General features: G+C 41.0%; 4 protein-coding genes across 5 annotated transcripts; 3 read left to right on the plus strand and 1 right to left on the minus strand.

Annotated features, from left to right (window-relative positions):
- Positions 1-1,956: 1,956 nt before the first annotated feature.
- Positions 1,957-10,560, plus strand: lin28aa (lin-28 homolog Aa). Its single transcript, XM_068735968.1, has 4 exons — positions 1,957-1,966; positions 2,832-3,004; positions 6,880-7,064; positions 10,046-10,560. Exons 1-4 carry the CDS (start codon positions 1,957-1,959, stop codon positions 10,260-10,262), a joined length of 585 nt encoding a protein of 194 aa, XP_068592069.1. The 3' UTR covers positions 10,263-10,560.
- A 4,794-nt stretch (positions 10,561-15,354) lies between these two features.
- mecr (mitochondrial trans-2-enoyl-CoA reductase) lies at positions 15,355-18,786 on the plus strand. The gene is made up of 10 exons (XM_068735532.1): positions 15,355-15,647; positions 16,438-16,535; positions 16,661-16,792; positions 16,875-17,018; positions 17,515-17,617; positions 17,803-17,905; positions 18,023-18,096; positions 18,186-18,246; positions 18,331-18,403; positions 18,504-18,786. The coding sequence occupies exons 1-10, from the start codon at positions 15,463-15,465 to the stop codon at positions 18,665-18,667; spliced, it is 1,137 nt and encodes a 378-aa protein (XP_068591633.1). The 5' UTR covers positions 15,355-15,462; the 3' UTR covers positions 18,668-18,786.
- Positions 18,787-18,991: 205 nt separating this feature from the next.
- Positions 18,992-22,256, minus strand: smpdl3b (sphingomyelin phosphodiesterase acid like 3B). The gene is made up of 8 exons (XM_068735531.1): positions 22,173-22,256; positions 21,861-22,074; positions 21,399-21,496; positions 21,130-21,273; positions 20,801-20,970; positions 20,271-20,451; positions 19,928-20,061; positions 18,992-19,795 (listed from the first exon to the last, which is right to left on the minus strand). Exons 1-8 carry the CDS (start codon positions 22,231-22,233, stop codon positions 19,433-19,435), a joined length of 1,365 nt encoding a protein of 454 aa, XP_068591632.1. The 5' UTR covers positions 22,234-22,256; the 3' UTR covers positions 18,992-19,432.
- On the plus strand, positions 22,207-27,480 carry rpa2 (replication protein A2). 2 transcript variants are annotated; one of them, XM_068735533.1, is made up of 9 exons: positions 22,207-22,289; positions 23,947-24,041; positions 24,242-24,343; positions 24,852-24,965; positions 25,536-25,610; positions 25,816-25,932; positions 26,149-26,280; positions 26,654-26,748; positions 26,997-27,480. In XM_068735533.1, exons 1-9 carry the CDS (start codon positions 22,232-22,234, stop codon positions 27,082-27,084), a joined length of 876 nt encoding a protein of 291 aa, XP_068591634.1. In that variant the 5' UTR covers positions 22,207-22,231; the 3' UTR covers positions 27,085-27,480. The 2 variants fall into 2 exon arrangements, with proteins under 2 accessions (XP_068591634.1, XP_068591635.1); XM_068735534.1 differs by lacking the exon at positions 22,207-22,289 and adding an exon at positions 23,621-23,748.
- Positions 27,481-27,738: the final 258 nt, after the last annotated feature.

Genomic DNA, 27,738 nt, shown 5'->3' on the forward strand with positions numbered 1-27,738 from the left:
AAAGTAGTAAATAGGGACGCAGAGATACTTTTACAGCTTCAAAAACGCAATGATAAACTAGAATATGAATTAGAAACTAGAATTGTTCAGAAAAACCTCTGGTCATTTTACATTTCAACATCCCGTTATAGAATCTCATTTTCCAAACCAAACAAAAAAAATCCAATCAGTATAACGTATACAATCTATTGGGTGTATTTGGTTTTATAGCAGAACCTTAATGGCTCCTATAACTTTAAAATGTCTCCCTTCTTATCTTCCTTCCTATCCTGCAGGTCCAGCAGATCTGAGACTTAAGTTGTTCTGCTTCACATTATAATATAATATATTATAACCCCTCTCTGGCCAAGAAGCATGTTTCTTAAAAAACAATTTACCACTTTAAAACATTGATATGGTGCATACAGCTTTCTCTGATCTGTGTGGTTAACGATACCATTATTTGGGACATTTATTGCTGCATGTAGCCTAAAGTTTAGGGCAATATATACGCGTGTTGCGGGTCCACAAGGGGTCGTTGTGGTAGTTGTGATGAAATCGACAGGTCACTTATATCCAAACACAAGGGTGCAGCTGTGCTTCCATTCACCAAAGCGATACTTAGTAGTAAAGGAAATGTTCTAATTATTACAATATAATTAATATATTCTGAACACATTCACTTTTTAAAAAATATCTTTATTCTTTCTATATAATCTATATTCGTTATTTTCTGTCTTTATTTTAATTTTTAATATTAGCTTTTTTATTGTTTGTATTTCGTTTTCATTCATTCATTTATTCATTGTACAATCATTAATTTAGTCATCTTTTGATTATTTCGGAGCTGGACTCTCTCACTAGCTTGGTAAAAAGATCGCTTTCCTTTGATTCATCCATCACTCCACAAGGACACGAGTCAACGTCTAAACATGATGTAATCAATCACTATCGATCCATGAATTCGTTTGACCAGCTTGGCTTGTTTACTTGTTGCCACCTTGAGTCGTGTTTTTTTAAATCTGTTCTGCATTTTTAATTTGTTATTTATTTACTTCTATATTTTAAACTCTCCTCCTTTGTTGTTTGAGTCAGTTTAGCTGTTTCCCCCCCCCCGCCCCTCTCTCCATGTTTCATCTGGATTAACATCACAAACCTTTCTTTGGCATGTTGGGACAGCCGCTAACCAACGGACTGATCGCAAAGGAACGAAAGCACTCACAACGAGACGATATGCGAGATGACATGGTGTACAATAAAGTAAATGTTGCTATTGTCTTATAAAAGCATAGTCTACACTGATTAAAAACACATATATTAAACCCAAACTGACTTTTAAAAAACCTGGGTGTTTCAAAAAAAAAGACTCCACTAGTTTTATTTCCTCCCTCCCACCTTGGGTGCATGGAGCCTACTGCATGCATATAGATCACATTTTAAATGATGTTTTTTTCCATTTGGCCTATTTTCGTCTTGATTCAAGAATATTGATTGAGAAACTGAATAAAAACAGGTTTCATGTTTTTACATTAACATGCCCTGTCCTGCATTAAAAAAGGCATATACAAGCAAGTATTAATGTGCAAAATGACTGCAATTGTAAACTATATAAATCACCTAACTTATCAACTTACTGTGAGTTTCATATAAATCTAGATAAAAAAGAAAGGCCATAATAATGTCACGAGGACGTGTCGCTAGAAGTGATTGGTCACTCTCCACATTTGAGCCCTATTACACAATATGCAATCCATCTATCCTTGGGGACTGTATAATTGTGAATCACGTGGACGTGACCGAGAGTGTGTGGGGGGTTCGTTGGATGAGAAATGGTCATTTGTATTGACCAACAGAGCTGACCACTGCAGGAGAGAGAGAGGGATTCAGAGAGAGAGAGAGAGCGAGAGAGAGAGAGGGGGGAGAAAAACGCGTTTCAGGACAGAAAGAAAGACACTGGGAGTAAACTGGCCCACAAACATGGCAGAAGGTATGTTGGGAGCTTTTTGTGGGAGTTATTTCTTCTGGCGTTGTTTCAGAGTTGTTGTTTTTTTTTCTTTGAGAGAGAGAGGGGGGGTTCTTCATCAAAAACACTGCCCGGTGACCCCCACCCCCTCCACCCCTCATTGTTTAGAGGGAATAGGTTGCCAGCCCCCTTTTGTTTACCTCCCTCTCCCGCTTTCCCTCTCGCTGCGCAGTATCTGCGTTTCACAGCATTTTGCTTGAAAGTGGCAATCTGTGAGGATTACCCAGTTTGAGGGCTAAACACAGGATACTGTAGCGGGGGTGCTAATTTTGACTCAAGGCAGAACTGAAGACATGGGCTCCGTTTCTAACCAGGAATTCCCAGGTTGAGTAACCCTAATTAACAGCATTTTGCTTTTTTAAATGTATGGGTTAATTAAGGTTTTTTTTTGTTCTGGTGTGTGACTGTGTATCTGATAGCAGTGGAACCTTTCAAGGCATTGTTCCCACACGTGATGTGCGGTCCGTGTGTCTTATCAGTGCTTTAAAAGCTCTTCAGAGATTCTGATGTCACGCAAACCCCTCAAGATCACTTATTTTGGGGAAAGTTGTGGCATATTCCTTGAGAAAGAAGGTCGTGTGTCGTTCAGTTGCTTATAGGAAATTAAGCCGCCTCAGCTTGTTACTCGGTTCATCGATTCTTATTGATTGGTGATGCAGCCACGCGAGAGAAAGGGGGAAAGTTTTCGGTTTTTATACGTTGTTGAAATGTTGGGCCCCTTATTTTAGGATACAGTTCGTGCTTTTTTTTTTCAAAAGTCAACGGTGTTACACCATTTTGTAGGTTTACAGATTTTTTTTATTTATAAATCATACACATTTCATTGCAGGAGTGTGTAAGACCGAGGAGGATGAGGGACCGAGCACCGAGGAGGATTCACAGTCCTTCCACGGGGTCGGCATCTGCAAATGGTTCAACGTCCGCATGGGCTTCGGGTTCCTGTCCATGACCAACCGAGAGGGAGTGCCACTGGACGAACCGGTCGACGTGTTTGTCCATCAGGTATGACTATCAATGTGCGGGAAACCCAACGCTGGTGTAACGTTTCAAACGCTGCTAAGAAAAGTATCGACGCTGTTTGTGCTGAATCCTAAATCAAGTGGAGTTTATTTGCCAGCAGAAGTGAGACCACCCCACCTGTTTCCAATACAGCTTAATTAAGTTTCGGATTTTTTTTTCTCGAAACTATATAGTCAGCAATGACTCATTCGTCAAAGTTAAAAGATTACCCGAATAAAAACACCGATATAAAGAGTAGAAAGCAACACAACTTAAAACGGTCTTACCAGGAGTTTCAATATGTTTAATTCAAAAAGTTAAAATGATATGAGATATGTTTAACAGGGTTAGATGGGCGCTTTTTTCCCCCCGCAGTGTGGTGGCTGTTTCTCCCTCAGGGGACCAAGTGTTGCAGCCAGAGAGCTGAGGGCCTCCCTCGTGGTTTTTTTTAAAGAGGGACACTGATATAATGTGATGGGGAAATACAAGTGTGGTCAGAGCTTAGACTTAAATAGTCTGGCCTCAATACTTATACGAGTACAGATCACCGCCAAACTGATTCTTGAGGAGGAAACGCTGTGTCGCTTAATTGAAGCGGTTTGTACAGTCGAAGATTGTTCCCTTTAGTTTTTGTTTGGAATATGATGAGTGGATTTTACATTTATCGTTGCATCTGTTGCAGTGGAAGCTTTACATTATTTGATCTCTGTAAATAAGACAAACCATCTAAATAAGGATTACTGATCCCTTATTTTTAAGGTTAAAGTATGCTTTTAACATACCCATGTCAGACAACATTCATGATTTTGCCTTTTTTTTCCCCCACTAGGCTTAAAACAGCATAATCTCATCACTGCTATTTAGGTGCGAAAATGTAACTGTAGTTTTATGGTTGGGGCAGTTCTTCTACTTTTTCCCTCCTTCACTTGAGGTTTGATTGTTTCTCAGTCTGAAGAGATAAAGGAGAACTTTACAATTCTCCTCAGTTAAAACCATTTACCTTCTTACATAGTGGAGTGGAGTGGGTGGTAAAGAGGTGTGGGGAGGAGGGGGTGGGGGGCATTTCCCTCCTACTTCTCATGAGAGGGAGCGCCTCCATTGCTGTCTGATAAGATAAAGGCTTAGCATGTGAATGTGAGGAGTCCCCACTAGCTGCCCATCACCTCAAGGTTCCTGTCATAAAATGATTAAAGGCTCTTTGCTGTCTGCTCAACCCCCTCTCTCTCTGTGTGTGTGTGTGTGTGTGTGTGTGTGTGTGTGTGTGTGTGTGTGTGTGTGTGTGTGTGTGTGTGTGTGTGTGTGTCACTGTTGGCTTTAAAGAGGAAAGGAGTTCTCAGGGTTTTATTTTAGGTAAATGTTATCCACACCATGCTACTGCTCTCCAGAGGCCTCATGCTGTGGAGACTTTTGTCTACCGAATTCCCCTTTTTATGGATTTATTGGTAGAGATGAAATTTAAGTATTTAAATAAGTTTATTTCCATTTTATCCCCATACGCTTGCATGTTCCCAACTTTGTTGAAGCCAGTTGTCCAACTCACTTGATTCTGTTTTTCTTAAGTCATTCTTGCTCCATGATGATGCATAGAGAGATTTCATTGTGCCGTGCAGCCGTTGTAACTGAATTATTGTTTGACTATACACAGGAAGTTGCTGACTGATTCATCATAATGCAAACCAAAACATGAGTTGAAGTGGGGTTAGAAATTTGCAGTTCGGCGCTCCAATGGTTACAGATTCAAAAAGAAAATGCAGATGAATGTGCGGTTTAATGTGCGATTTATTTTAAAGTATAAAATAAACTGCCATTAAATGCATCTTAGAAAAAGTCTTGTATCTCTGTCATGAGAGCCAGTTGATTGTTGCTGCAGATACTCCAGGAAGCTCAAATTGAGAGAGAAAATGCTCACTGCTTAACTGAAGAAACAACCGCGCGTGCTTTCAATTTATCCACTAGAAATGCGTAACCAATGACTTACTTCCCTCTCTGTCAGTAGAAATGGAAGAGACACGCGTGTCAATGATGGATGTATAGGGGTTATGGCGACGTAAAAGGCCTCAGCCCTAAAATTAGTGGCTGCGTGTCAAATTAACTCCCAGGCTCCACTGGCCTTTGTGCAGGTGGACAAAAGAGCCATGCATCCGAATGAAGCACCCCTCGGCCGTGACCGAGCCCCTCTTTGTCTCAGCAGTAGTCCTGCTATTGTTCCTCGTTGCTCTGATGTCTTTCTCTGCCTCACTTGGCTTCCAGACACATTCTGGACAGAGTTTACAGTACTCATAATGCCCCCCCCCCCCCCCCCACACACACACACACACACACACACACACACACACACATTAGATCCTTAAGGGTAAAAAGGCCCCACCCTGATCTGTACCTGTATCTGCGTGTGGATAACCTGATGTGGCTGGTCAGGGTCCGTTTTGGGGGGTGGGGAAGGTCACACATGGAAGAGGAAGTGGGTTAACGGTCACCAGGGCAGAGAGGCCTGATGGGACTCTGCCGACGTCCATATTGCCCCTCCGATGTCATGACTCACCAGTTGTGTTGATCATGCAGCAGATGCTCAATTGTGAGTTGTCGGATTAGAGAAGATGGTGCTTGTTTTTTTTTTCTTTTCTAAAGGCAGAAGACAACGCTAATTCCCAGCTCATTAAACTATTGTATGCTTTAACTGATCATTTTGGATTTGGTCTGAAGCAGACCCCAGACAATAAACCGTGTGGTTTGAGGACTCTCAAAAAGAAAATGGGATTAATGTCTATCAAAACAAACCTGCTTCATCGTGGATCTTTCTTCTTATGTCAACAGTCTGTTCTAGTTGTGACATCTCACACCGAGGGAATTTTAGAGAGGGGTTTCCCATGTTGTGTTAGCCAAAGCTGCTCCACACCTTCCCTTCATCACTCTTCTCTTCTTTTTGGAATCGGAAATGTTTCTGGCGAGACTAGTAGAAGAACTTCAAAGGTCACTTCAGGTGAACATGTAGCTAAATGAGTTTTTACTCTCAAACCTATTCAAACCGTTTCTCTTGTTGATTACGCGCCGCTCCAATGTTGCTGCTCACCAGACATGTTTCTTTCACAAATACAAGATTCAAGCACTGATATCAGGGACAGATATCAATCATTTGTGCTGTCCCTCAACTTTTATCTCTCGTGTCTTTCTGCCAAACAACTATCCAAGGAATGTCCCCCTGACCCCCAACCTCCCAGAGAAGCCACGCTGCCTTCTCACCCCACCCCCAACCGTAGCACTAACCCCTGCATCCTGCAGTTTAGGGTTAGTGGTGGTGGTCAGTGTGTTAGTGGAGCTTTGTGATGTGGGTGGGAAGAGGGATGGGGTGGGGGCAGCAGTGTGGAATGCTGTTCCTCCGTAGGGTGTGGGGGGGGATGGGTTGAAGGTTATCCTTGTCAGGTTTACCACTCAAACACAGCACAAAAAAAAGACAAAGCAGCATTAAGACAACGGGGCCTTTTTAGGCAGGGCAGTATTTGTACAAACTGATCTGTAAAGTGGGGAACAGCAAGCTTTGTAGTGCTTGTTTGTTTTATCAAGGTAATCATCACCTTAAATACCTGATAAGTCCTATCAGGCTCTGATGATATCACACAGTGAAGAATGGGTGGGGGTTGTTCTCCTCAAGGGCCAATGTGGAGGTGATTTGGAAACTGGTCATATAATATAGCAGGTTATCACTATATATATATATATATATATATATATATATATATATATATATATATATATATATATATTTCTATGATGGAAAAAAGATATTTGACTCGTATTTTCTTTGACAAAGTCACCACATAGCTGGACAATATAGACAATATATTTGATGCTGAATCCTCTTCCTGTGTTACCTTTTTCAGAGCAAGTTGCACATGGAGGGCTTCCGCAGCCTGAAGGAGGGCGAGGCAGTCGAGTTTACCTTCAAGAAGTCGTCAAAGGGCCTCGAGTCGCAGAGAGTTACTGGACCGGGTGGCATCCACTGTGTGGGCAGTGAGAGGAGACCCAAAGGCAAGAAGGTCCAGAAGCGACGTTCAAAAGGAGACAGGTAAGCAGGGGGATGAACTGGGAAAGAGATTAAATGAATGCCGGCAGTGCAGCTTTCTAAACCTGTAAAGAAGCATATTGCAGTTTATCTAAAAATGTGCTTTTATATTTGAGACCCTCAGAGGCTTCACTTCTCAGAAGTCCACAAGTCATTGTTGGGTCCAGGTTGGATCAGATATACAATGGCGTTTTAGTTTCTCCCCATTTTCCTTCCTGTTCCTCATCCCCAACCCCCACCTCCAGCCCAAGCAAGGGTCACACCAGCAGGCTTGACGTGTGACCTGGATCAATAACTGTTTAAATCTGCTGGCCCCTGGTGAATTCACGCCCACTGACTCCCTCTCTTCCTAAACCTTCCTAAAACCATCAATGTGATTTGAAACTATTAAACCAATCAGGATTTAAATAACCTAAACATTCATCTAGGTCTTGTTGGTAATTGTAGCACTTTCTCTTTCGGGAATGAGGAATTTTACCAACTGTATGTCATGGTCATTCCTCATTACTGAAAAGGAAGTTTTATATTTTCGTTTGATCTGAACCGTTACACGACCCCTTCATGAGTTCAGCACCTGAGAAAGTTACAAAAGTCTAAAAATCTACAAATATATCGTCATTCATTCAATTTCTCCTGAAGATTTGAGGGTTCCTTGCGAAGGCCTCCAAGTGAAAGAAAAGAGGAGCCAACAGGGGCTCGATTTTTGGGTCATTCTTTGAATATCAATAAAGGACAGGGTTAGAGGTGTATCAACTTCACCCCCCTGTCAGTTGTGATTAGAGCCAGAGAGTAGTCAGTGTGAGAACAGAGATCATTACGGCCCCAAAGAGTCCTGGGAGGCCCCGCGGTGGCTCAATAACTCTCCCTTGACCACACTGATCCATGGGTAAGATATCGTACCCCTCTAGCGTATTTCATAATGCAACTGGATGGTGTTTCATTGGTTCACGTAGGATTGATTGATCATAACCAATGGTCAGATATCATTGGGGCAAGAGTAAAAAGTACATTCTAGTTTGTGTGGACAGCTGTCTTTTAAGTCTATATTTTATAGACCACCTTTGTGAGTCTGTGTGTGTGTGTGTGTGTGTGTGTGTGTGTGTGTGTGTGTGTGTGTGTGTGTATATATAATATTTGACTGAGGGTGGGGAAAAAATCTTCTGTCCATTTAATTGATAACAGATGTAGGAGCCCGGGCAAAGGGGTGAAAGGTCACTGTTGTCATGGCAACAGTGTATGAGTAAATGCAAGAGGGCTGGGCTGGGATGGGATGGGGGGGTTAGAGAACTGAGGAGAGGGCGGGGAGGGCAAGGTTCAGAGGTCATTGCTGCAGCTTTTTCAGACAAAGGGACCACTTCCCTTTCCCTCCACTTGCCTCCTGATGGATGCTGATGCGGAGAGCTCCTGCGCTGTGACGGTATAGACCTTGACACCGCCCCCAACGGCCACACTGACCCCTCGGCAGGCGCCCTCGTGCAAACGTCATCTGCTGCTACAATGGTGGCAGGGGGTCCGCAGTGGCACAGAGTGACCGCCTCACGCCCACCACCCATCTGTCTTCCGCCCCTGAGCGCGTGGCCATTCTATAGATTGTGTTCAAACCGAGGTGGCCCGATGGCGCCCGCGATGGCTCCCGCTGACCCCTCATGGTGTCCATTTCTAAAGTTCAAAGGCGGATGAAACGGATGTCTTACTTTGACACAATAGAGTCCAACAGGGTGGGGGGGGGGGTTTGGCAGTGAAAAACTGACAAATAGGACAAGCTGTTCTCGATACTTCGAGATAATGAGTCATGGTATCAATACCAGGTCCATGAAAAAACTATGAGCCATGCCAGTTAAGGGTGTAAAATATTGGATTCAGAGCCTAAATACAGCAGCAAACAACTATTTGCTACATTGTCGTCTGAGTTTTGCCTTGCTTTGTTGACTAAGCCAGGCCGGCAGCTCGTGCCTTTAGTGCATGTGAGTGAACCCCACTGGCGAGCTCACGGTGTCGCACAAGCGTATCACTCATCCACTGGTTCACCCTCAGATAAACATTGTTAGCTATGTCGGCACTTTGCCATATAGTTTGTACCGTTAGTGCTATTAGCACCGTTGGCTACGAGACACTAGCCCAGCCGTAACCATGTGGAGAGCTGAGGCAAATGAAATGCTCCCAACCTTGTATGATGCGCCTTTAATTCTTGCAAATTAGTAGTAGTCCGCTTTAACAGTAAAATCTTCCAAAAACTTCTTGGCCAAGATTTCATGAATTTCAGTGGTGATTTTAAAACATCTCAGAAACCATGACGTGTTGTTAGATGTTCTGACCCAGTGTGCTCCTCCACAGAGCAATGTGCTGTGACCTAAAATGCCCTTTCAAGATGTATGACCAAATGCAAACTCAAGTCATTCCAGGTGAAACGTTTCCATCTAGTGGAAAACAGGTGCAACTTAAAATGCCCCTTCACTCAAACATGGGCTTTGGTTATCGGTACTTCCAATGTACCAATAACGAATGTATATGCACAGTTTTACACTAGAAGGGTGTTTTCACATTAATCTGCTGAAGGATGAACCATTTCCTTTGTGGTTTACCTTAAATCTGCGTTTAAGATGCACGTACAAGCAAAATGTTGTGACATCACAAAACGTTTGGAAGCCAATCGGGGTATAATATGCCATGTGACATAGGGCTTAGGACACGTCTTGCATCCAGTGGTTAACGTTTTGAAATCAATCTTTGGATTTGGGATTTTATAATGAAGGTGAAGGAGTATGTGCGCAGAATGAAAAAAATCCTGGTGATGTATTTAGCAGCTATAAGAGACATTTCCCAATAAGAGATAAAAAATGCATGAATATTGGACTTTGCCAGGTGGCCAGAAACATCCCAGCTCCAAATCAGTAATAAAGTTGCTCTGTTGGATGTGTAAATACGCCGGTTATTGCATGTTCGAGCACACAATACATGAGACGAAATACTCTCTGCCCTTGTAGGTGCTACAACTGCGGAGGCCTGGACCACCACGCCAAAGAGTGCAAGTTACCACCCCAGCCCAAGAAGTGCCATTTCTGCCAGAGCATCGACCACATGGTCGCCAACTGCCCAATCAAAGCACAACAGTCCTCACCGGGTTCTCAGGGAAAACCGTCCCCACTGAAAGGAGACGAGGAGCAGAGCCATGCGGCGCCGCCTCCCGAGACCACCGATTAAGCGAGAAATTTGGGCACCACTGACGCAGGGGAAGCACAGAGGCCAATCAAACTGCTTTGATGGAGAGACGGGACACATGGATCCCCTACCACCCGTTGAAGCTGCTTTTGGAACTACCTCAGGTTAAAAAAAAAAAAATTGCTGATGAAGAATGTTGCTGATGTTTTTTTGTTGTCGTTTTTCAGTTGGTGTAACACACTCAGGAATACTGCTGTATTATTGCACTCAGGACGCTTTTCTAAATGTTCAAATCACTGCTGTTGCTCGAGGGGTTTAGGATTGTAGTGAGCAATGCCAAATAACGGGTTATCTTGATGATGAGTTTTTGTAGAATCTGTTTTTTTTTTCTTTAATGTGATACCGTGCCTCTCCTGTGGGCATAATACCTCTTCTGTTTTTGTGAAATATTCAGTTAGTGTGTTTAGGATAGAGTTACACTTTTGCTGCCTTACCATTTAGTCTCCCTTCTGACTGTTACACCTCAACATCCAACAGAGACGAGACAGTGGGTACCTCTGTAATGAATGTTAGTTTGTATATTGCATGGGGAAGGGGAGGGTTCGGGAAAACACATGGGACGGGTTTTAGGGTATAGCTATAGGCCATGTATTGGCATCTGCCAATATTGCAATTGACCATCCAGTTTTCCTGGGGCCAAATGAATGTCAGACCAGAAGTTATTTTGAGCTTTTGGTCAGAGTTGTTTAGTTTTTTTGTCAATTCATTTTCATCCAGCATTTTGCTGGCTGTCTAAAGGTGCACGGTCTATCTCATTGGTTTGTGTTTGGTCTGCTACCAAAACTGTCATTCTAACCGCTGATGGTAAACTAAATATTCTCACAATATGGTTTTGGAGATTGGGATTTGAGTTGGGATTAAATCAAATCCTCGTTGCACTACAGTATTTACAAAGCATTGCCATTAGTTTTAATAGAATCCATTAAAGCCAGGGTTGGTTTTGTTCTTCTTATAGTTGTTGAAATTCTCATAACATACCAACAGCAATCAATAAATTGAATTTGACAAAAAAAGAAGAAAAAGTCCTGCTGTCAATGGCTGTCGCAGGACTTTAATACGCCCGTCCAATCATTTCATTCAGCCTAAATGTAATGATTGGACGGCCTGCCTGCATGCTCTGATTGCTAGTCACCAGAGTCTTCCACAAGTTGCTAACGATAGCCACGTATGCTGTTTACGTTCATGCTTACGATGATCAGGTCAGTAATGCATACGTGGCGACCTTCTTGCTAGATTTAGCCACCTTTGGAGCTAGTGCTGCTAGCTACATTCATTTGGAAAGTGGAGTTGGCAACACTGGGCTGGATTATGCGGTTGGAGTATTAAATGTTTTGCAACATTTCCAACCTTAGCTTTAAAGAGTAGCTTAACATATCCACACCTGAGGATGTTGTACGTCAGTTTTGAAAATGATAGAAATTGTGGGTGTTCTGTTGGAGCATACTGGCCACTTAAATGTCTTGAGCCTCTGACCACACACCAGCTGGATGTGGTCAGCTGTATTTAGGTGTGAAGGAAAACTAGATTATTAGACTGGGTTTAGTCACTCTTAAATCTCAACCACAGAGGGCGGCAAAACACAGTTTTTCAGCCTTCTGTTAAGTTACTCTTTAACATTTCTGAGAGCTTAGTCAACTTTCCATCCACAGTATGTTCTCATTCTATTGGCTGCTGAGTGAAATACTGCTGCTTTATAGTCACCTCAACTTGGATTTGATAGAATTCCAACCAATGTGATACTAAACCCAACACATCATCACACGTAATAAGATACTTGAACTGGACTGAGTTACTGAGGGGTCCAGCTAGCTCTCCTCTTGATACTTGAATAAAAAATGAGGCAGAATTAGATATAATGTTGCCAGTGGGAAGGCTGGTGTTTTTGTTTTATATCCAGTGTGATCCATTTCTAGGTAGTTATTTAAGACATTACCTCCCTATAACCCTTAGTAGGGTAATAGTTCAGGAACACCAAGCCTGCACGGAGGAGCATGTAGAACTAGCTAGCTAATCAGCATTTACTCCCGTTTTACAGGAGATGCTGACACGACTTTTACACCCAAATAATATATATAAAATTATTCTAAAGCCTTTTTAAAAAAAAAATCATACTACTTATTTATTTTCATCAAAGAGTGCTGCCGCTTCTCCCTCTGCTCCTGTTGAAGCCATTAATGTTCTAGTAGACATAAAAAAAACCTGCCAAATTCAAAGCTATATATGACTTGAGAATATATTTGGGTAACCCATTTTTAACATCAAGGTACTCGTATAATTTGTACATATGTGCTTGATAAATCACTGTCATTGTCCTGAACAATAATTCAATGCCGTATGAATGCAGTGTAACAGTAATACTGCAACACACCAACAATATACAGTACATACTGTACAGGTACATAGGATTATGAGGACTGACGTAAACTGTGAGTTTGTTTTTCCTTTGCCTTGTATGAATTTGTTTTTTTTATTTATTTTTATGAACAATGAGCCTTTTGTAAGAGAGTCCCATTGTTATTCCTATCTATGCCAAACCCAATGCAATGTTACTCTGCACTAATCATGTGTAAGATGCATTAATTCTTTTTTTATATTCAGTTTAATCTCTTTTTGAATACGTTCCATGTTTTATATTCTATTTTTTAGATTTTCATATACCACATACAGTCGGTCGCTGGTTAGGGAAAAAAACAAACTCAACTCCACTCTTAGGCTCATCTCAGGAATTGCCAATCTGAAAACTCAGGGAATACTTCAGAATGAATTGAAGGAGTCGAGGAGTGTTTATACAAGACTAAGTAGAGACTGAGTGTTCATCCGCATGATGTGAAGCGTAGAACAAAGATGCCAAAGTAAAATGGGTTTAGGAATGTCTTAGTTCAGCAGTTTCTTTTTCACTTGGAAGAAAAGAAACTAAGATTATGGCCAAAGAAAAAGCAATGAATGCGAATGATGTGAAATGATTGTGATTGATATTCATACACTTTTTGACTCCCATACTTTGTCAACTTCACGCACCCAGTTTGATGATGTTCTTTATAGTTTATCCTCTTTGACATAACTTGCCATGATATGACATAATCTGAAGAAAATGTTCCACTATTGTTGTATTTCTTTCCTCTATAATCGTTGTAGATGGGGATGTAGTAGAATGTTGTTAAAGGGATTGGGGCTAGTAGTATATAATCCGGGGTTGTCTCATCTCAACACATGGCCGATACTTGGTGTTTCAGACTATCAATGCTTAAGACAAAAAGAATGTGTCATGGATGATTTAACACTCAAATATTGTTTCATACTCTGCTGTTAGATGGTGTTTATTTTAAGAATTGATGAAAAAAAAAATTGATAATTGAGGATGTGAAAAGACGGAAAGATTGTTAAAGTAAGTGCTCTGATTAGATGGAATGGTTTACTTTTCTGTGTATTTTTATGTTGAATTTACCACATATGGTCGTAGTGCCAGTATATCCTCTAACATGAACATTTTCCATTTTCTCCATTTAAAAAGGGACACACGTGGATGACTTTTGTTATTAATCTATGTGATTAACTAATGAATTAATCCCTGACATCACTAAGTCATCTGTCAAACATATTAATTGGATTCTGACACCCACTATTTAGATAAATGGTTGAATGAAAGTGTTGTATTGTAACGTTTGCAATATTCTGCTGTACTTAGTTATGTTTTCAAAGTATCATTTGTGAACTAGAGTCCATGAGAGACATTCTGATTGCAACAAACCTTTGTGACCCCTCAGTGGTGTGTTATTGTGATCGGTTTGTCGGGTGTTCGACGGCTCAGATATACTTTGAAAATCCGAGGATTTGTACGATTATGTGCTCAGGGCAACATTTGAAGCACATCAAAGCGTTCTGCATCACAGTTTGCATTGTGTGTGCTTTTCATGGTGTATTTTGTTTGTGACCATCAGCCATTTCATTTGTGGTGTATCTTATAAGATTAGGGTAACCAGAAAGATTATCAGATAAATGGCTAGAGCTACTACCAAAAAATGTTTGCATTTATTACCGATGAATGTATCAATGTTTACTGCCATAAAACATGTATCTTGAGTCATCTTATCTTGATTTAATGGCTAGCTTTTCAATGATGAGCAGCATGTAGGCTTTTCAAAGTATTACAGTGATTATGTTTCTATATGTTAAGATCTGCTCCATTTCCTAGTAAATATGTCAATATTCATGTGTCTTTTTGCCTGTTTTTTCTTGCTCTTAGAACAGATATTGTAAACTAAGATTGCAACTGAAAATCATTCAAAATCAAAAGGATTATATTATACTACAACACAAATGTTACCAAATGTTAAGTTTGATTAATCTATAACGTCTTAAGTGCATTTCTAATACATATCAGTAAAGCTGTTTATTTATTAGAACATGTAAACATAAAAAAGACCTCATTACAAAGTGTTACCCAGGATTTTAATCTTGTACACGGTTTAAGCTAAATAAGCTCAGCTTAATAATAAAAAAGGTAACTAGTAGCTATAACTGTCAAATAGATGTAGTGGTGTAAAAAGTACAATAGTGTAGTGCTGGAACTTTAGTTATCTACAGAAAGTAAATCGCAACAATAAGTCCTTTATTATTTATTATTCAGCAACAAAATCAACAGTTTCTCAAATGTGAGAAATTGCTGTTTTTCTCCAACATATCAAGATATTAATTGTACATTGAATACCTTTGGGTGGTTATTCTGACTAAACAATACATATGAAGATGGAATCATGATTCTGATTATTCTGGCAATTTTGAAACATTTCCTAGACTAAATAAGCACAGCATTTGCACAACTATACTTGGGGAATCAACAGTGGTGGAATGTAACTATCTATATTCAACTGACTCATTTTGTGTCAGTAACTTCTGAGTAAAAGGCTCACCGCACACATGAAGTGAGACACCACAGCAAATAATTAATTCCTCTTTTTTTTCTGCCTGGTAACCCCCCTGAAACCCAAAGTACTGTGTACCATGTCACGGCTTTAGGAAGTGAACTACCGCGTTCATCCACCAGGGGCGCTACTCTGTTTATATGTTCAATGACACAACCTCAAATCCAACATGGCCGTGCAGTAACAGCAATGCTAGTAAAACGCACAGTTCAAATGGCACATATTATTGAGTAGTTGGGTTATTATTTCATAATTGAAAGATGTGGCTGCCGCTCTGTTTAAGAAGCCAGACAGCCTGCAGACGAAGCCACGCTGCTGCTCTTTTAAAATGTGCAAGGCGCTGGGAGAACGCGTCTCTCTTCAGTCATTCAGCTGGTCCTGCAGCACTAACAACAAGCAAGGCTCTTCTGTTCAGAAAACACGGAGACCCTTCAAAAGTCGTTCAGTAAGCCTGCCTTTATGCACGTAGAGTTTATTCGTTTCCTGCGATCCTGCAAATCGTCTAGTTTAACGGTTTAACTAGACGTGCATTTGCCAAAGTAACCTTATAGGCTTAATGATTTAAGTGTTTTCTGTTGTAAAATTTAAAAATACTTTTCAAAAACGCTTCTGATGAAGTATAAATTGTACCTTTTTGTCGCTTGTCTAAGTAAGTTTTCTTTAAGTGCGACTTCTTCTTCACCTTATTGTGATGTGTTCCAAACCGTACCAGGCTCACTACTGCCCCCTTACGTCGGAGGGCACAACAACACCCGCTTGTTCTTGACGTTTTGTCACAACATAAATTGTAGTGGCTGTTTTTTACCCAGTGGCCAAAATGGCTGTTATAAATGTCCTGAATAGCATGTGGATTAAGGCAACTACTGTCATTATGAATCAATTTATTATCATTTATAATATAATGATATAATGTTTTACATACTAATGCATTGATGATACAACGATGTTTTAGGGTGTCTAAGCCTGTTTAGAAAAATTATAAAAACAAATAATGCCATATGTCTTTTAGGATTAAAATGAGCAGTTTTTAGTTTCCAGTCTTTCTTTGCTCAGACATGCCTAAACCGGTCCGCGTCTTGATAAACACCAGGGACCACAATGGATGTATGTGGACACAGTCGTGCTATGCGACTAAGCCTGATATGCTGTATTTCATTCTTTAGAATGCCGTCACCAAACCCCCCAAAAAATGGATTATATGTGCTTTTGTATACTTGAATGTTTTTGGTTGTCAGGTTGGAAGATGTAGACCTGCCCCCAATAGGGGCAAAGGATGTCCTGGTTAAAATGCTGGCAGCTCCAATCAACCCGTCTGACATCAACATGATTCAAGGTACTTGGTTTGTCGGTTACCTCCGCACCAAACAGCAGCACAGTAACTTCATTTGGAAGCAGCAGCTCTACCAAGATAGCCAAGAAACCAAACACACTATTTGTATTAATTTTTTTCTTCTTCAGGTACTTATGCTATCTTGCCTGACCTCCCAGCGGTCGGGGGCAACGAGGGAGTGGCCCAGATCGTGGAAGTCGGCGGTCAGGTGACGTCCCTCAAAACAGGAGACTGGGTCATTCCAAAAGATGCTGGTTTAGGTAAAAAAACAACAACAGAAGCTTGTATTACATGAATGAGTCCACAGGGTTGCTTAAGAGTTTTGTGCCTTTGTGTGAGCAGGGACCTGGAGGACAGTGGCCGTGCTAGCAGAGGACGATGTCATCTCGCTGCCGAATGACATTCCCTTGTTGTCTGCCGCCACACTGGGGGTGAATCCCTGCACTGCCTTCAGGATGCTCTCTGACTTTGAAGATCTCAAGCCAGGTAATCATTTCCACGCACATAGTCATAACATTGTTTTCTTTCATAGAACCACAAGCCACTGGAATACAGGGGAAGACATAAAAGGACTCCCTTTATTTTACTATGGTTACCTTTTTATTAACCATCTTGGTTAATGAAACCAACAACTTCCTGGTTGCGGAAACTCTCAGTAATAATGTACTAATGAAAAGGTGAAGTAAGGACAGAAGTAGTCCTTCGTAGCCACTGCCTTGTTCAGGTTTATGAGCCGGTATTTGCAGCGTGAACTTGCATTTTAAGGAATCATGCACCTTCAAAGCATGTCCATTAGTCCACAAGCAAGCTGGTAGACACATGATGGGAACAACACGCCCGTTTCATGTACTGATAACATACCAATCTAAATGGAGACTTGAGGATAGAGTATTCCTGCCTAAGTTATCTCTAAAAACATGACATGCTGTGCAGTACTTTTAGCCATCATGTGACAGTTTTGCTCAATCTACGGTCCTTGCAGGTGATTCTGTGATCCAGAATGCAGCCAACAGTGGAGTTGGGCAGGCTGTAATACAGATTGCTGCTGCGAGGGGAATAAGCACCATCAACGTCGTCAGAGACAGGTGAACTATCAAGTGTTTTCAGAAGACTCAACTTTTCCGTCCTAATCGCTGACCCAGGTAATCAGTCCACCTGACTGTGAGATAATGGGTTTTTTTGTCCAAGGGTAGCAGAAACAGAGGTTTTTTTTTTTGTGTGCTAGAATTTACGACTGTCATGAACTTCTTAATTGTTTCTTCCTTCAAAGGCCAGAGTTCACACAGCTCAGTGATAGGCTGAAGGCCATGGGAGGAACTCATGTGATCAAAGAAGAGGCACTGAGGCGGCCGGAGATGAAGGAACTGTTCAAGGTCTGAAGACTTCAAAGATACGATAATAACATGTGTAGATATGTAATGAATAAACTTAATTTAAAAATGTGGTTCTTTTTAAAAAAAAACATTTTTTTTTTTTTTTTTTTTTTAAAGACCTGTTCGAAGCCTAAACTGGCACTGAATGGAGTTGGAGGCAAGAGCGCAACAGAGCTGCTCCGTCATCTACAGTGAGGATGCTGAATGATCTTTGATGTCTAATATCTTACCCTGACGAGAAAACTGGATCATAAAATGCAATAATTCCTACGTATTCCAGGTATGGAGGATCTATGGTGACGTATGGAGGGATGGCCAAACAGCCAGTTACTGTCCCCGTGGTAAGATGAAACCTCCTACATGTAACATTTCACTACACAGACACACTTTTCTCTCAGTACGCTCACTGAACTTCTTCTTTCCAGAGTGCTCTTATTTTCAAGGACGTGAAGGTTCGGGGATTTTGGGTCACACAGTGGAAGAGAGATCACTCGAGCGGTGAGTCAGCATGACGTTTTTCAACTCTTTCATCAAATAAGTCTCTTGAAATTACTGTAATGAGAAATGACTCTCTCTCTCTCTCTCTCTCTCTCCTCAGATGGAAAGGCATTCAGAGCCATGCTGGATGAACTGTGCCATCTCATTCAGCAGGGAAAGCTGACGGCTCCCGCCTGCACTGAGGTGGGCCTCCAAGGCTACAGCAGAGCTCTGGACACAGCGATGCAGCCTTTAACCTCAGCTAAACAGGTCTTGATCATGTGAACGGACTCACCAACTAATCGTTGCACGGTCATGACCCCAGGGACTGCGACATTATCGGCAACTTGTCAATCAAATACACTGCTCAAGCATATATTCAATAAATGTGTCTTCACAGCAGGCCCAAAGTCCAGCATCTGTCATTTTATGACATTTTGAGTTCCCACTTAAGTTTATTGACAGTATTAAAAAAGTAATTACATCTTTATATAGCGATATGGGATAACAGGAAGCTATATAGAACTCAGATAATACAACTTAATCTGATGTGTTTAGTAACAGGTTGTTGTTGCTTGCTGCTAAAATAACATTCAACCAATAAACAACTGTTTTAGCATTTTCTGGTTTTATTAAATATATAGAGTAGAGTTTGACAGGAAAGCTAGTGGGGAAATAAACATTCAACAAAAGTCTGGATTTGATCCAGAACATCACTCAATGATTATGTACTTGAGCCTCTTGATCTACAATAATACCACATAGTCTTTTTCTATTGACAGGAAATATAGTAACCAGCACCAATAAACCAAGCTCACCAAAGATTGCTGAAGCCAAAGGTTGTTTTTTCCCTGCTTAAGTACATCTACGGCATGACTCACCTAAATTATAGATGTCATAAGATTTAGAACATGACAACACATCCTATGATGTTAACTGGTAAATATTTACATGAAGGCAATCATCTTGTAATCATTGTTTTTCTATCTAATAACTCCCTGAATCATCATTAATATATATTAAAAATGATCTTTGATATAGTGATCATCATCACCGATTGGCCAGCACCAGACTCACAGCCACGGAGAGGACCGCCAGCAACCCACCATAAATGGCAGCTGCCCCTTCCTTCTCCAGACAGTGTTCATACCTGTCAAAGTCTACCTCTCTGGCTGCACACACGTGGTCAACGCGGCATTCGCTGTTACACTCTGTCAGGTCGTAGCTGACTGAGTTGAACTCGTAGTACTTTTGTAGGTAGCAGCGGTCGTTAGCAATGCGCTCTAGAGCCTGATGCATGGAGGCCGGGGAAGCGTCTGGTAGTCTGAAGCTCTCTGTGAGGCGGTACTCCTTCTCCCAGCGTCCGCGGGCTGCATTAGCGTGTGTCAGGTTCAGATAATGTGTCACCACATCCTGAGTGTGTTCAAACATGTGGTTTGAGAAGCAGAAACGAAACAATAACGTTTTTTGTTGTTGTTGAGGCTGTGTATTGCAGCTAAGAAAGACATATGTGAAGGGGAATTATACAGACTGGCCTTGACTTACTTTGACCAGGAGCGTTTCAGGGTCGTATTCAAAAACACGGATCCCAGGGTTGTTTGCTCCATCCTTGACTCCAGGAAGTGTTGTTTTCCACGGTGTGACGCCTGGGCTGAGGAACATCGTGCTGATAGGAGAGCCTGTACAAACAGGTGTCACTTCTGATTAACACAGTGTTATGGGCCTAAAGGTCGAAGGTCCCATCTGGACACTAGGCGTGAGTCACTGTACATAACAGTGAAGAAATGAACGAGTAAAAGCTAAATAATGTAAATACCAATCAATACTAACATGTGAAACAGGAGAAAGCACTCATAGTGGCAATAGTATTCCAACAGTGAGAACTTACCCTCTGAGTTGTAAAACATCCGGAAGCTATCGGTATGATGATGGCCAAAAAACTGGCCAAGTATGACTGAGTGATGCCTCTGAATTAAGTCCAAGTACAGCTTGTTGAATTTCGGCGTGAACCACAGCGTACTTCTCTTCTTCTCAAAGAAACCCGGGGGAACGTGACCAATGATGTACACCTGGAAGAGAAACCAGTGCAGAGTTTGCAAAAATTATCTTTTTTTCATTCGAGGTAGACAGAGTTACACTATTTCAATGCACTCATCTTTTTGCAAGGCATGAGATGAATTAGGAAGCATCTGCTTTTGAACGTTCACCTCTTTTCCATGAGATGATTGTTTATACAGGGGGATGTGAGCGGAAAGTATTCTTCCTGTTAACCATGGGAACCAGCATTAAAAGAGGAATGAGTTATTCATTTCTCATTCAATGATTTATTGCCCTCTACTGTACGCAGAGATTAAAAAAAAAATCGTTTAAATTTAACTGAACACCTGCTACAAGGCACAGGTAGACAAGGTGCCTTGCCTTTTCTTTGTTGATGGCGGCCTCTGTAAGAACCTGGTCCGCCCATTTAAACTGGCCCGCTGGGTCGTCCATGTCCTGGGTCAGCTTGTTCTGGTCATAGTAGAGATTAGTGTTAAGGGCCAGCATCCTGAAACCTGTTCGATTCAGCAGCTTCTCTGTGTAATATCCACCTATGTGAAGAAAGATATTGCGTAAAATGCATGACACAATTGGACGTGTGATTTCAAATGTGTACTAACGTTTGCCCTAAGGTCATTTATTGATTCGTAGGGAAGAAATTGTGTTATCAAAAGTATTCATCTCAAAGTATCACAGGAGACTCCATCAACCTTTTTTAAATGTTACTCTGGACTCCGGATCCAACCAGTCCTGCCACATTTCAGCGGTCTGGTTATAGATGGAGTTTGGGCCTGCAGGAAGCTGGCTCTTAGGGTGGTAGTCGTGGTTGCCCAGGGCAGGGTACACTTTAGTGTCTAAGGAAGGCAGTAATGTACAATAATACAAGTTCATCCATACTACAACGTCACTGTAAATGTTGATTCCAGATATTTTCTCACTTAACTAGGCTACACATGATGTCTCTTGACTTCACACTTACTTGGAAACACCTGATTTATAATGTGGGTGAGGTTGCTGATAATGTGGAGCACTGCTTCTTCGCCCAGATCCTTGTTGGGTACATGTGGTGTGTCATCTCTGAGCAGTAAAAACATTTGTAGATAGTTTAAGGATTAAATCCTGAGCGGGGAAACATTTTTTTTGTGGTCCCCCACAGTTAACAGAAGGTTAACTAAAGTAGAGGCTGAATAGAATTTGCAATGGAGATATTGCAATATAATTTTAGCAGATCAATTCTTGCAAGCTTACATTACATTACATTACAGTCATTTAGCAAACGCTTTTATCCAAAGCGTCCTACAATTCAGATTCAAGCTGCATGATATATTGTTAGAAATAGTATTAAGGTGCGCAAGCATTTCTCTCTAGAGGTGGACTTGGGACTCAACAAGCCAGTAAGATTCGTGAAACATGTTACAATCCGCCTAAAATGGAAACATACCCTGTCCATACGATGAAGTCTGGGTCAGGGAGAATATCCTTCATGGCATACACAGAGGAGTTTATAAGGAGCCATGGCGAATCGCAAGCATAGTCTCCATATTTTCCCGCATTGGCTGCGGGTCGTTTGCCACTCGATGCGCACACAAGTTCAGGATTATCGGTGAGTTTGTATGTTGGGTCCCAGTGATGATCCGTGATGTGCCAGAAGTTTCCTGGATAAAAACGATGCGTAATTGCGCATATGAAGTCGTGCCCGCGCTATGATAGGAGGTTTTCGAGAAACATTTTAACGTACAACAATATAACTTACCTGACAGTGCAGCAACCTCTTTAAAAAGCAGCCAAGAAAGGAGCAGCCTTACAGTGGACATGTTGAACTCGTCGAAGAAATCAAAAGTCCAACAAAAGTCAAGTCCAGGTTTGAAAGGTAAGTCTATAGAGGGCAAATAAAGATAAGATGCAGCTATTCATGACGCGTCTTAGCCCGAAGGTGGTGCATTACGGATTTCTCTGCAAAACCTATACTCTATATTTGTTCCATCTATTGTTTAAATTTAATTAAAACTAAGATTATCAACCTACCTCTGACAGCCCAAGGCTACACCTGTCAGCCTAGAAGTTCAAACGCAAGTGTGCATTTTTTTCTGAATTAAATGGAGAATTAAATAAATTGGGCAGCAGGACCAGAACACATCAACTGTAGTAAGCTATAAACCAGTGGTCAATGAGTCAAACATGCTGTATCATAGTCCACTCAAACGATTCATTGATTGAACAGTGTAACAACAATATATTTATAGGCTCCTACACTAATCACTTCATACCGTTCTCTTTATAACTTTGAATCATACTTTCCATGCTCCATCAAACTATTTTTATGTGGGCTGAAGATAAAATTAGTAGGTTCATTTTTTTACAGTGGACCTATTTGGCATGTACACTTTAAGCAGAGTAGTACAGTATCTGTATGTTTTCACAGCACAAATGGTGCATGTCTTTTCTTTAATGTGTAAATGTTTCAATTACTGTAAATATAATATTTCATTTAAAAAAAGAAAAACAAGTCATAAGGTGGGTATGCTGCCTTCAGGTGATGCTCGTGTTTTCCGGAGATGTGGTTGCAACTGTAGATAATATATTTCTTTGAAATTGTCACAGGAAGCAAATATCTCACCTGACAGTTGATTTTCGACGGTACGACATTATTCAAGCAAAAGAACAGTTAGAATGTGAATATTAGGATATTTTAGAATTTAAAAATTGTTAAAAGCTTGATAAAATAAAGCCTATCCTTATTTTATACACATTATATGACGCCTTACGATTCCTAACTGAGAAATGTATATTATCAAGTAAATGAGACTTTGAAACTGTTGTTATCGTTTACACAGCAATTGCCCAATTGCCACGAATGCAGCAATAACGTCTTCGTAGTAAAAGCAATATGTCCAACATAACATGAAGGCAGCACAGTCCTGACGTTTTAAAATCGGAAAAACTTAATTAGCCCAGAGTATTGCCTTTCAGGCACTCCTTTCTTCAGGGCTGTATACACCTCTAACAAGCTATATCAACCACACATTTGTAATCTGAGGCTAAATGTATGGTTATGGCCATTGTTGCGAGTTGGAGCAGCCACAAATACAGTATATGTACACACACAAACACACAAATGGAAGAACAACTCTCTGACCAACCAAAAGCAGGGCTAAAATAACCTCACTTCACCGTGGGTTCGCGGGACTTTTGCTACGCGCATGCGCCGTATATTGAGTTTGGCGCGCGGGATTACAAGGAAGTCTACTGAACAGCGTGTGACTGTTGTACTTGCTCCACAGTGTTAATAACATTATCTAAATTACAAGGAAGCAGCATGTGGAACCAGGGTGAGTTTAATGACCACACTGTTGTGTTCATAAAGTGGTCAGGTCAGCTCGTTGGCGTTGTCTGGTTGCGGCAAACGTTAGCTTGACTAACGGTTACTTAGCTTACTTGCTACTTTGTTGTTGTGTCTTTAAAGGTAACGCCAGAACAAACGGTCACTTATCTCAGCTGTGTCTGCCTTTCTTCTTCTTCTTCTTCAGGAGGATACAATGAGTCCAGTACGGTCGGAGGCTACACTCAGTCTCCAGGGGGCTTTGCATCACCTGCCCCGTCCCAGGGAGGAGAGAAGAAAGGGGTTTGTAACGTGACTGAAGTCTGACGTTACACTACAATTTATTTATAATCCACTGTCAACAACATCATCCCTTAACTTGCACATTCATATTCTGAATAGATTAGGTTTTATCAGCCTATCAAACGCTGTGCCCCTCTTTCCTATATCCACATTTGTTGACATCTCTTCGTGTACTGATGACCTACTGATGGCTTTTGCAGAGAACCCGGGCCTCACAGATAATCCCCTGCACAGTTTCTCAGCTGATGTCTGCCTCCCAGGCGGACGAGGCCTTCAAAGTAGGAGATGTTGAAGTTTCCCAGGTGAGATGAAGCAAAGCAGAGACCGCTTAGTGGCAGAACGTGACAACAACAGTCCAAAGCTCAGAGACATTCAACAAGAGACGACTGAAAGCTGAAATGATTTGTTGATTAATCAGAGAGTCAAACCATCTGCAACTATTTTGATATTTAATTCCATTGGTTCAATCATTTCTCAAGCTAAAACACCAAACATTTACAAGTTATAGTTTCTCAAATGATGGTTTGTTGTTGTTGTTTAGTCATATAATAGTAAACTGAATATCTAGGGGGTTTGGACTGCTGACATTTCATAAAGAACAATGATTAATAAAGAAAATAATCATCAGATCAACCTATTATTAAAATAGTTGTTAGTAGCATCCCTAGTTGTCAGATTAGTGATCAACTACTTGTGTCAGCATTCAAATGGACATAAGTCTGTAAGGCACTTTGGTTGATTTAAGTTGTTTGCAGAATGAACTAGCTTTTTGTTGATCTCACTGTTGGATAACGGTTCGTGTGTTTTTAGGTCACCATCGTGGGCATCATCAGGAGCACAGACAAATCCATGACCAACATCCAGTACAAGGTGGACGACATGACCGGTGCGCCCATGGATGTGAAGCAGTGGGTGGACACGGAGGTCAGTGACGGGGCTTTGATCCTCGCACAAACGACTTAAGCAACGCTGTTGTTAGCTCAATGACTTGGGATGGAAGCATGAATCATTTGACTGTAAAATATAAACGCATGACACAATCTTGGTGGTTTCCTGTTCAACTGAGGTTGTTGGTGCCTTTTCAAAGAGAACTAGTTTATTTTTGGACGTGAGATCATTCGATTACACAGGTGGTAGTTAACAATAGAGATCATTAGCATTTCTGGTTAAAGAATGAGTCACTTCTCCAACTTTATTATTAACCGGCAGGAATTTAAAAACATAACATATCACAGATACAATAGTGATGACAAGCCAACATGTACAATATATACATGAAACGCACTGAGTGGATTAAGCAAGGATAGAGACAGTCATACCAGCAGAATGAAAGATCAACACCCAGACCAATAATGCCACTTTTTTTGCCACCAGTAAACAGTAAAAAGCGGGAACGTTGTTTTATTTCCTGTTCAGAAACTGAAGCTTATTTTAGTTTGGTAGACTATTCAAATCAGGCCTCTTTGCAACGCTGTTGTTTTGGTGTCTCTATAGGACCCCGGTGTGGACAGCACGGTCCTGCCTCCGGGCACATATGTCAAAGTCTCTGGCAACCTGCGGTCCTTTCAGGTGAGTTTCCTGTCTTTATTAAAATCCTCTCCACAGTACCTAGAAACAAAGAGGAACTGCTTTAATGTCCCCACTTGACATTTGCCAGATACTCTATTTTCATAAGTGGCTGTGCTCTTGTGATGTTGTAATTTCCAGCAAGTAGCTTCTCTGTGAATTCCAGTTTTTAAAATTGACTGAGGATGTGAACCTTTGTCTTCCTCAGAACCACAGATCTGTCGTGGCATTCGGTGTCAGGCCCCTGGAGGACATGAATGAAATCACCTCGCACATGCTGGAGGTTGTTCAAGCGCACATGGCGCTCGGCAAACCTCTAACCATGGTGAGACATCTTAAACGTAAACCTTAGCCTCCTTCTGTGAGGAGAGTGTACAGTACTTGGTTTCAGTGTGTACCAACACTGTTTCTCAGGCCTTTTTTCGCAGGACTGGAATTAGCTCATTTCACATTACTAAGTATGCATCTTCTATCTTTGGGGATGTTCTTTGTTTTGTTACCAAGAAACAGTGACCATGGTTTTGTTTTGTTTCTCTTTCAGTCGAGTGCTGGAGGAGGAGGAACAGGCAGTGACGTCACGCCGATCTCTCGACCGGCCATGGAGAGCAGGGGAGGGAGCTATGAAGGCGCCAACGACATGGTTAACAATGGGTTAAGTGCAAACCAGAACCAGGTGGGCCTGAATTATGTGTTAATGTTAAGATTTTAGAATACACTACTTTTAAATTGTCATGAATTAATTTGACTGTTAATGCTAATTTATGGACTTTTGACCATTAGAGAGAAGTTAGACTTTGTGATCAATAGGTCATAATCAAGTTCCTTAATTACGAAAAAACAGTATCTACAAATGAATATTTCACTCATTTTCTTTGCCTTTTCACATATGCACAGAGAAAGAAATTGCAACACACGATGCTCAATTTCTCCCACTTCCTGTCCTTCCTTATTATAGCAATGAATGACATGAAAATAGTTTTCTCGGAAAAATTTGCAGTTTGAGGCTGTGTGCATGTTTTCTAATATGTCGTTGTTTATCTCACAAGGTGCTGAGTTTGATAAGAGGCTGCCACGACGCAAAGGGCATCAGCATTCAGGAGCTGAAGCAGAGACTAGGAGTCATGAGCATGAATGTCATAAAGTAAACAAAGTTCCGCTTCAAGTCATAAAGAAATAACCCGTAAAATAATATTTACATTGTGGTGAATTTGGAAAGTAAAGTCAGTTACCATTAACGACTTCTCCCTAAGATGATTGGCAGAGCATTGAATTAACGATATTATCGAGTGACTTTTGGGAGATGGCTCATTGACACTGAATTCATGATTTTCACTGTTTTATATAAAAAGATAATAAATATTTTTCATATTTCCCTTTTTGCTTGAACAGGCAAGCAGTGGAATTCCTAAGCAACGAAGGTCACATCTTCTCCACCATCGACGAAGATCACTACAAATCAACAGACAACGACGAATAGAGTTTTGGCACCAGTTCTCAGAGTTTAATGTGATACTAGTCAATAGGTATTAGAACTCAAATCTGTCAACTGAATCACAACCTCTCAGCCCCGAGCGACATCCAGAGAATCCTTTCTCTGTTCAGGTTCTGTGGTTGACGTTTGTTGAAGAACACATGGTTTAGGTTTGGTGAGACTCTTTCACGCACACATCCTGTCATCCTGAGGTCGCTTCTGCTATTTTGTAAGTTCCAAAGGTGTTGCTGTTGAGGAAGCCGTTGTTAATACTGTTCTGTTTTTTCCCACGTCCATTGTTAAAGCATTTTGTAATTTTTAATATTTGGAACGTCAATACTCAATATGTTTTTGTTTATGTAACTTTACCTTTGCCAAAATTAAAAGATTATACAAAATACAGTTGGGTCGTCTACCAGGAACTCTTGTTTCATAATTTAAACATACACTTTTTAAGTTATATTTTTAAAACTTAATAATGTAGTCTGTACAGTGGGCTTAAAAATTGTTACGGCCCTTTCACCTTTCCACATTTTGTATTTAACCTCAACTTGAGACGATTACAACCCCCGGTTCCCGTGACAAACAAGCAATTTGTGCAAATTTACTAACATGTAAATACAGAAATATAACAATGTTGTATCCGGTATCTTAGGGTCA

This window comes from Cebidichthys violaceus, unplaced genomic scaffold, assembly GCF_023349555.1.
Source record: "Cebidichthys violaceus isolate CVI_PGR_0920_01 unplaced genomic scaffold, fCebVio1.0.p SCAF_7, whole genome shotgun sequence".
Classification (NCBI taxonomy): Eukaryota; Metazoa; Chordata; class Actinopteri; order Perciformes; family Stichaeidae; genus Cebidichthys; species Cebidichthys violaceus.

What these genes read in the sequence shown, in the direction of transcription:
- rpa2 (XM_068735533.1), top strand. Translation starts at nt 22,232, where the DNA reads ATGTTGAACTCGTCGAAGAAATCAAAAGTCCAACAAAAGTCAAGTCCA. An exon ending in AGCAGTGGGTGGACACGGAG is followed by an intron (nt 24,966 to 25,535) that starts GTCAGTGACGGG and finishes GTGTCTCTATAG; the next exon opens with GACCCCGGTGTGGACAGCAC. An exon ending in ATGAGCATGAATGTCATAAA is followed by an intron (nt 26,749 to 26,996) that starts GTAAACAAAGTT and finishes TTGCTTGAACAG; the next exon opens with GCAAGCAGTGGAATTCCTAA.
- smpdl3b (XM_068735531.1), bottom strand. Translation starts at nt 22,233, where the DNA reads ATGTCCACTGTAAGGCTGCTCCTTTCTTGGCTGCTTTTTAAAGAGGTT. An exon ending in CAGAGTAACATTTAAAAAAG is followed by an intron (nt 20,971 to 21,129) that starts GTTGATGGAGTC and finishes TTCTTCACATAG; the next exon opens with GTGGATATTACACAGAGAAG. An exon ending in CTGAAACGCTCCTGGTCAAA is followed by an intron (nt 19,796 to 19,927) that starts GTAAGTCAAGGC and finishes GAACACACTCAG; the next exon opens with GATGTGGTGACACATTATCT.
- mecr (XM_068735532.1), top strand. Translation starts at nt 15,463, where the DNA reads ATGTGGCTGCCGCTCTGTTTAAGAAGCCAGACAGCCTGCAGACGAAGC. An exon ending in TGACATCAACATGATTCAAG is followed by an intron (nt 16,536 to 16,660) that starts GTACTTGGTTTG and finishes TTTCTTCTTCAG; the next exon opens with GTACTTATGCTATCTTGCCT. An exon ending in AGCCAGTTACTGTCCCCGTG is followed by an intron (nt 18,247 to 18,330) that starts GTAAGATGAAAC and finishes TCTTCTTTCCAG; the next exon opens with AGTGCTCTTATTTTCAAGGA.
- lin28aa (XM_068735968.1), top strand. An exon ending in TCGACGTGTTTGTCCATCAG is followed by an intron (nt 3,005 to 6,879) that starts GTATGACTATCA and finishes TACCTTTTTCAG; the next exon opens with AGCAAGTTGCACATGGAGGG. An exon ending in CGACGTTCAAAAGGAGACAG is followed by an intron (nt 7,065 to 10,045) that starts GTAAGCAGGGGG and finishes CTGCCCTTGTAG; the next exon opens with GTGCTACAACTGCGGAGGCC.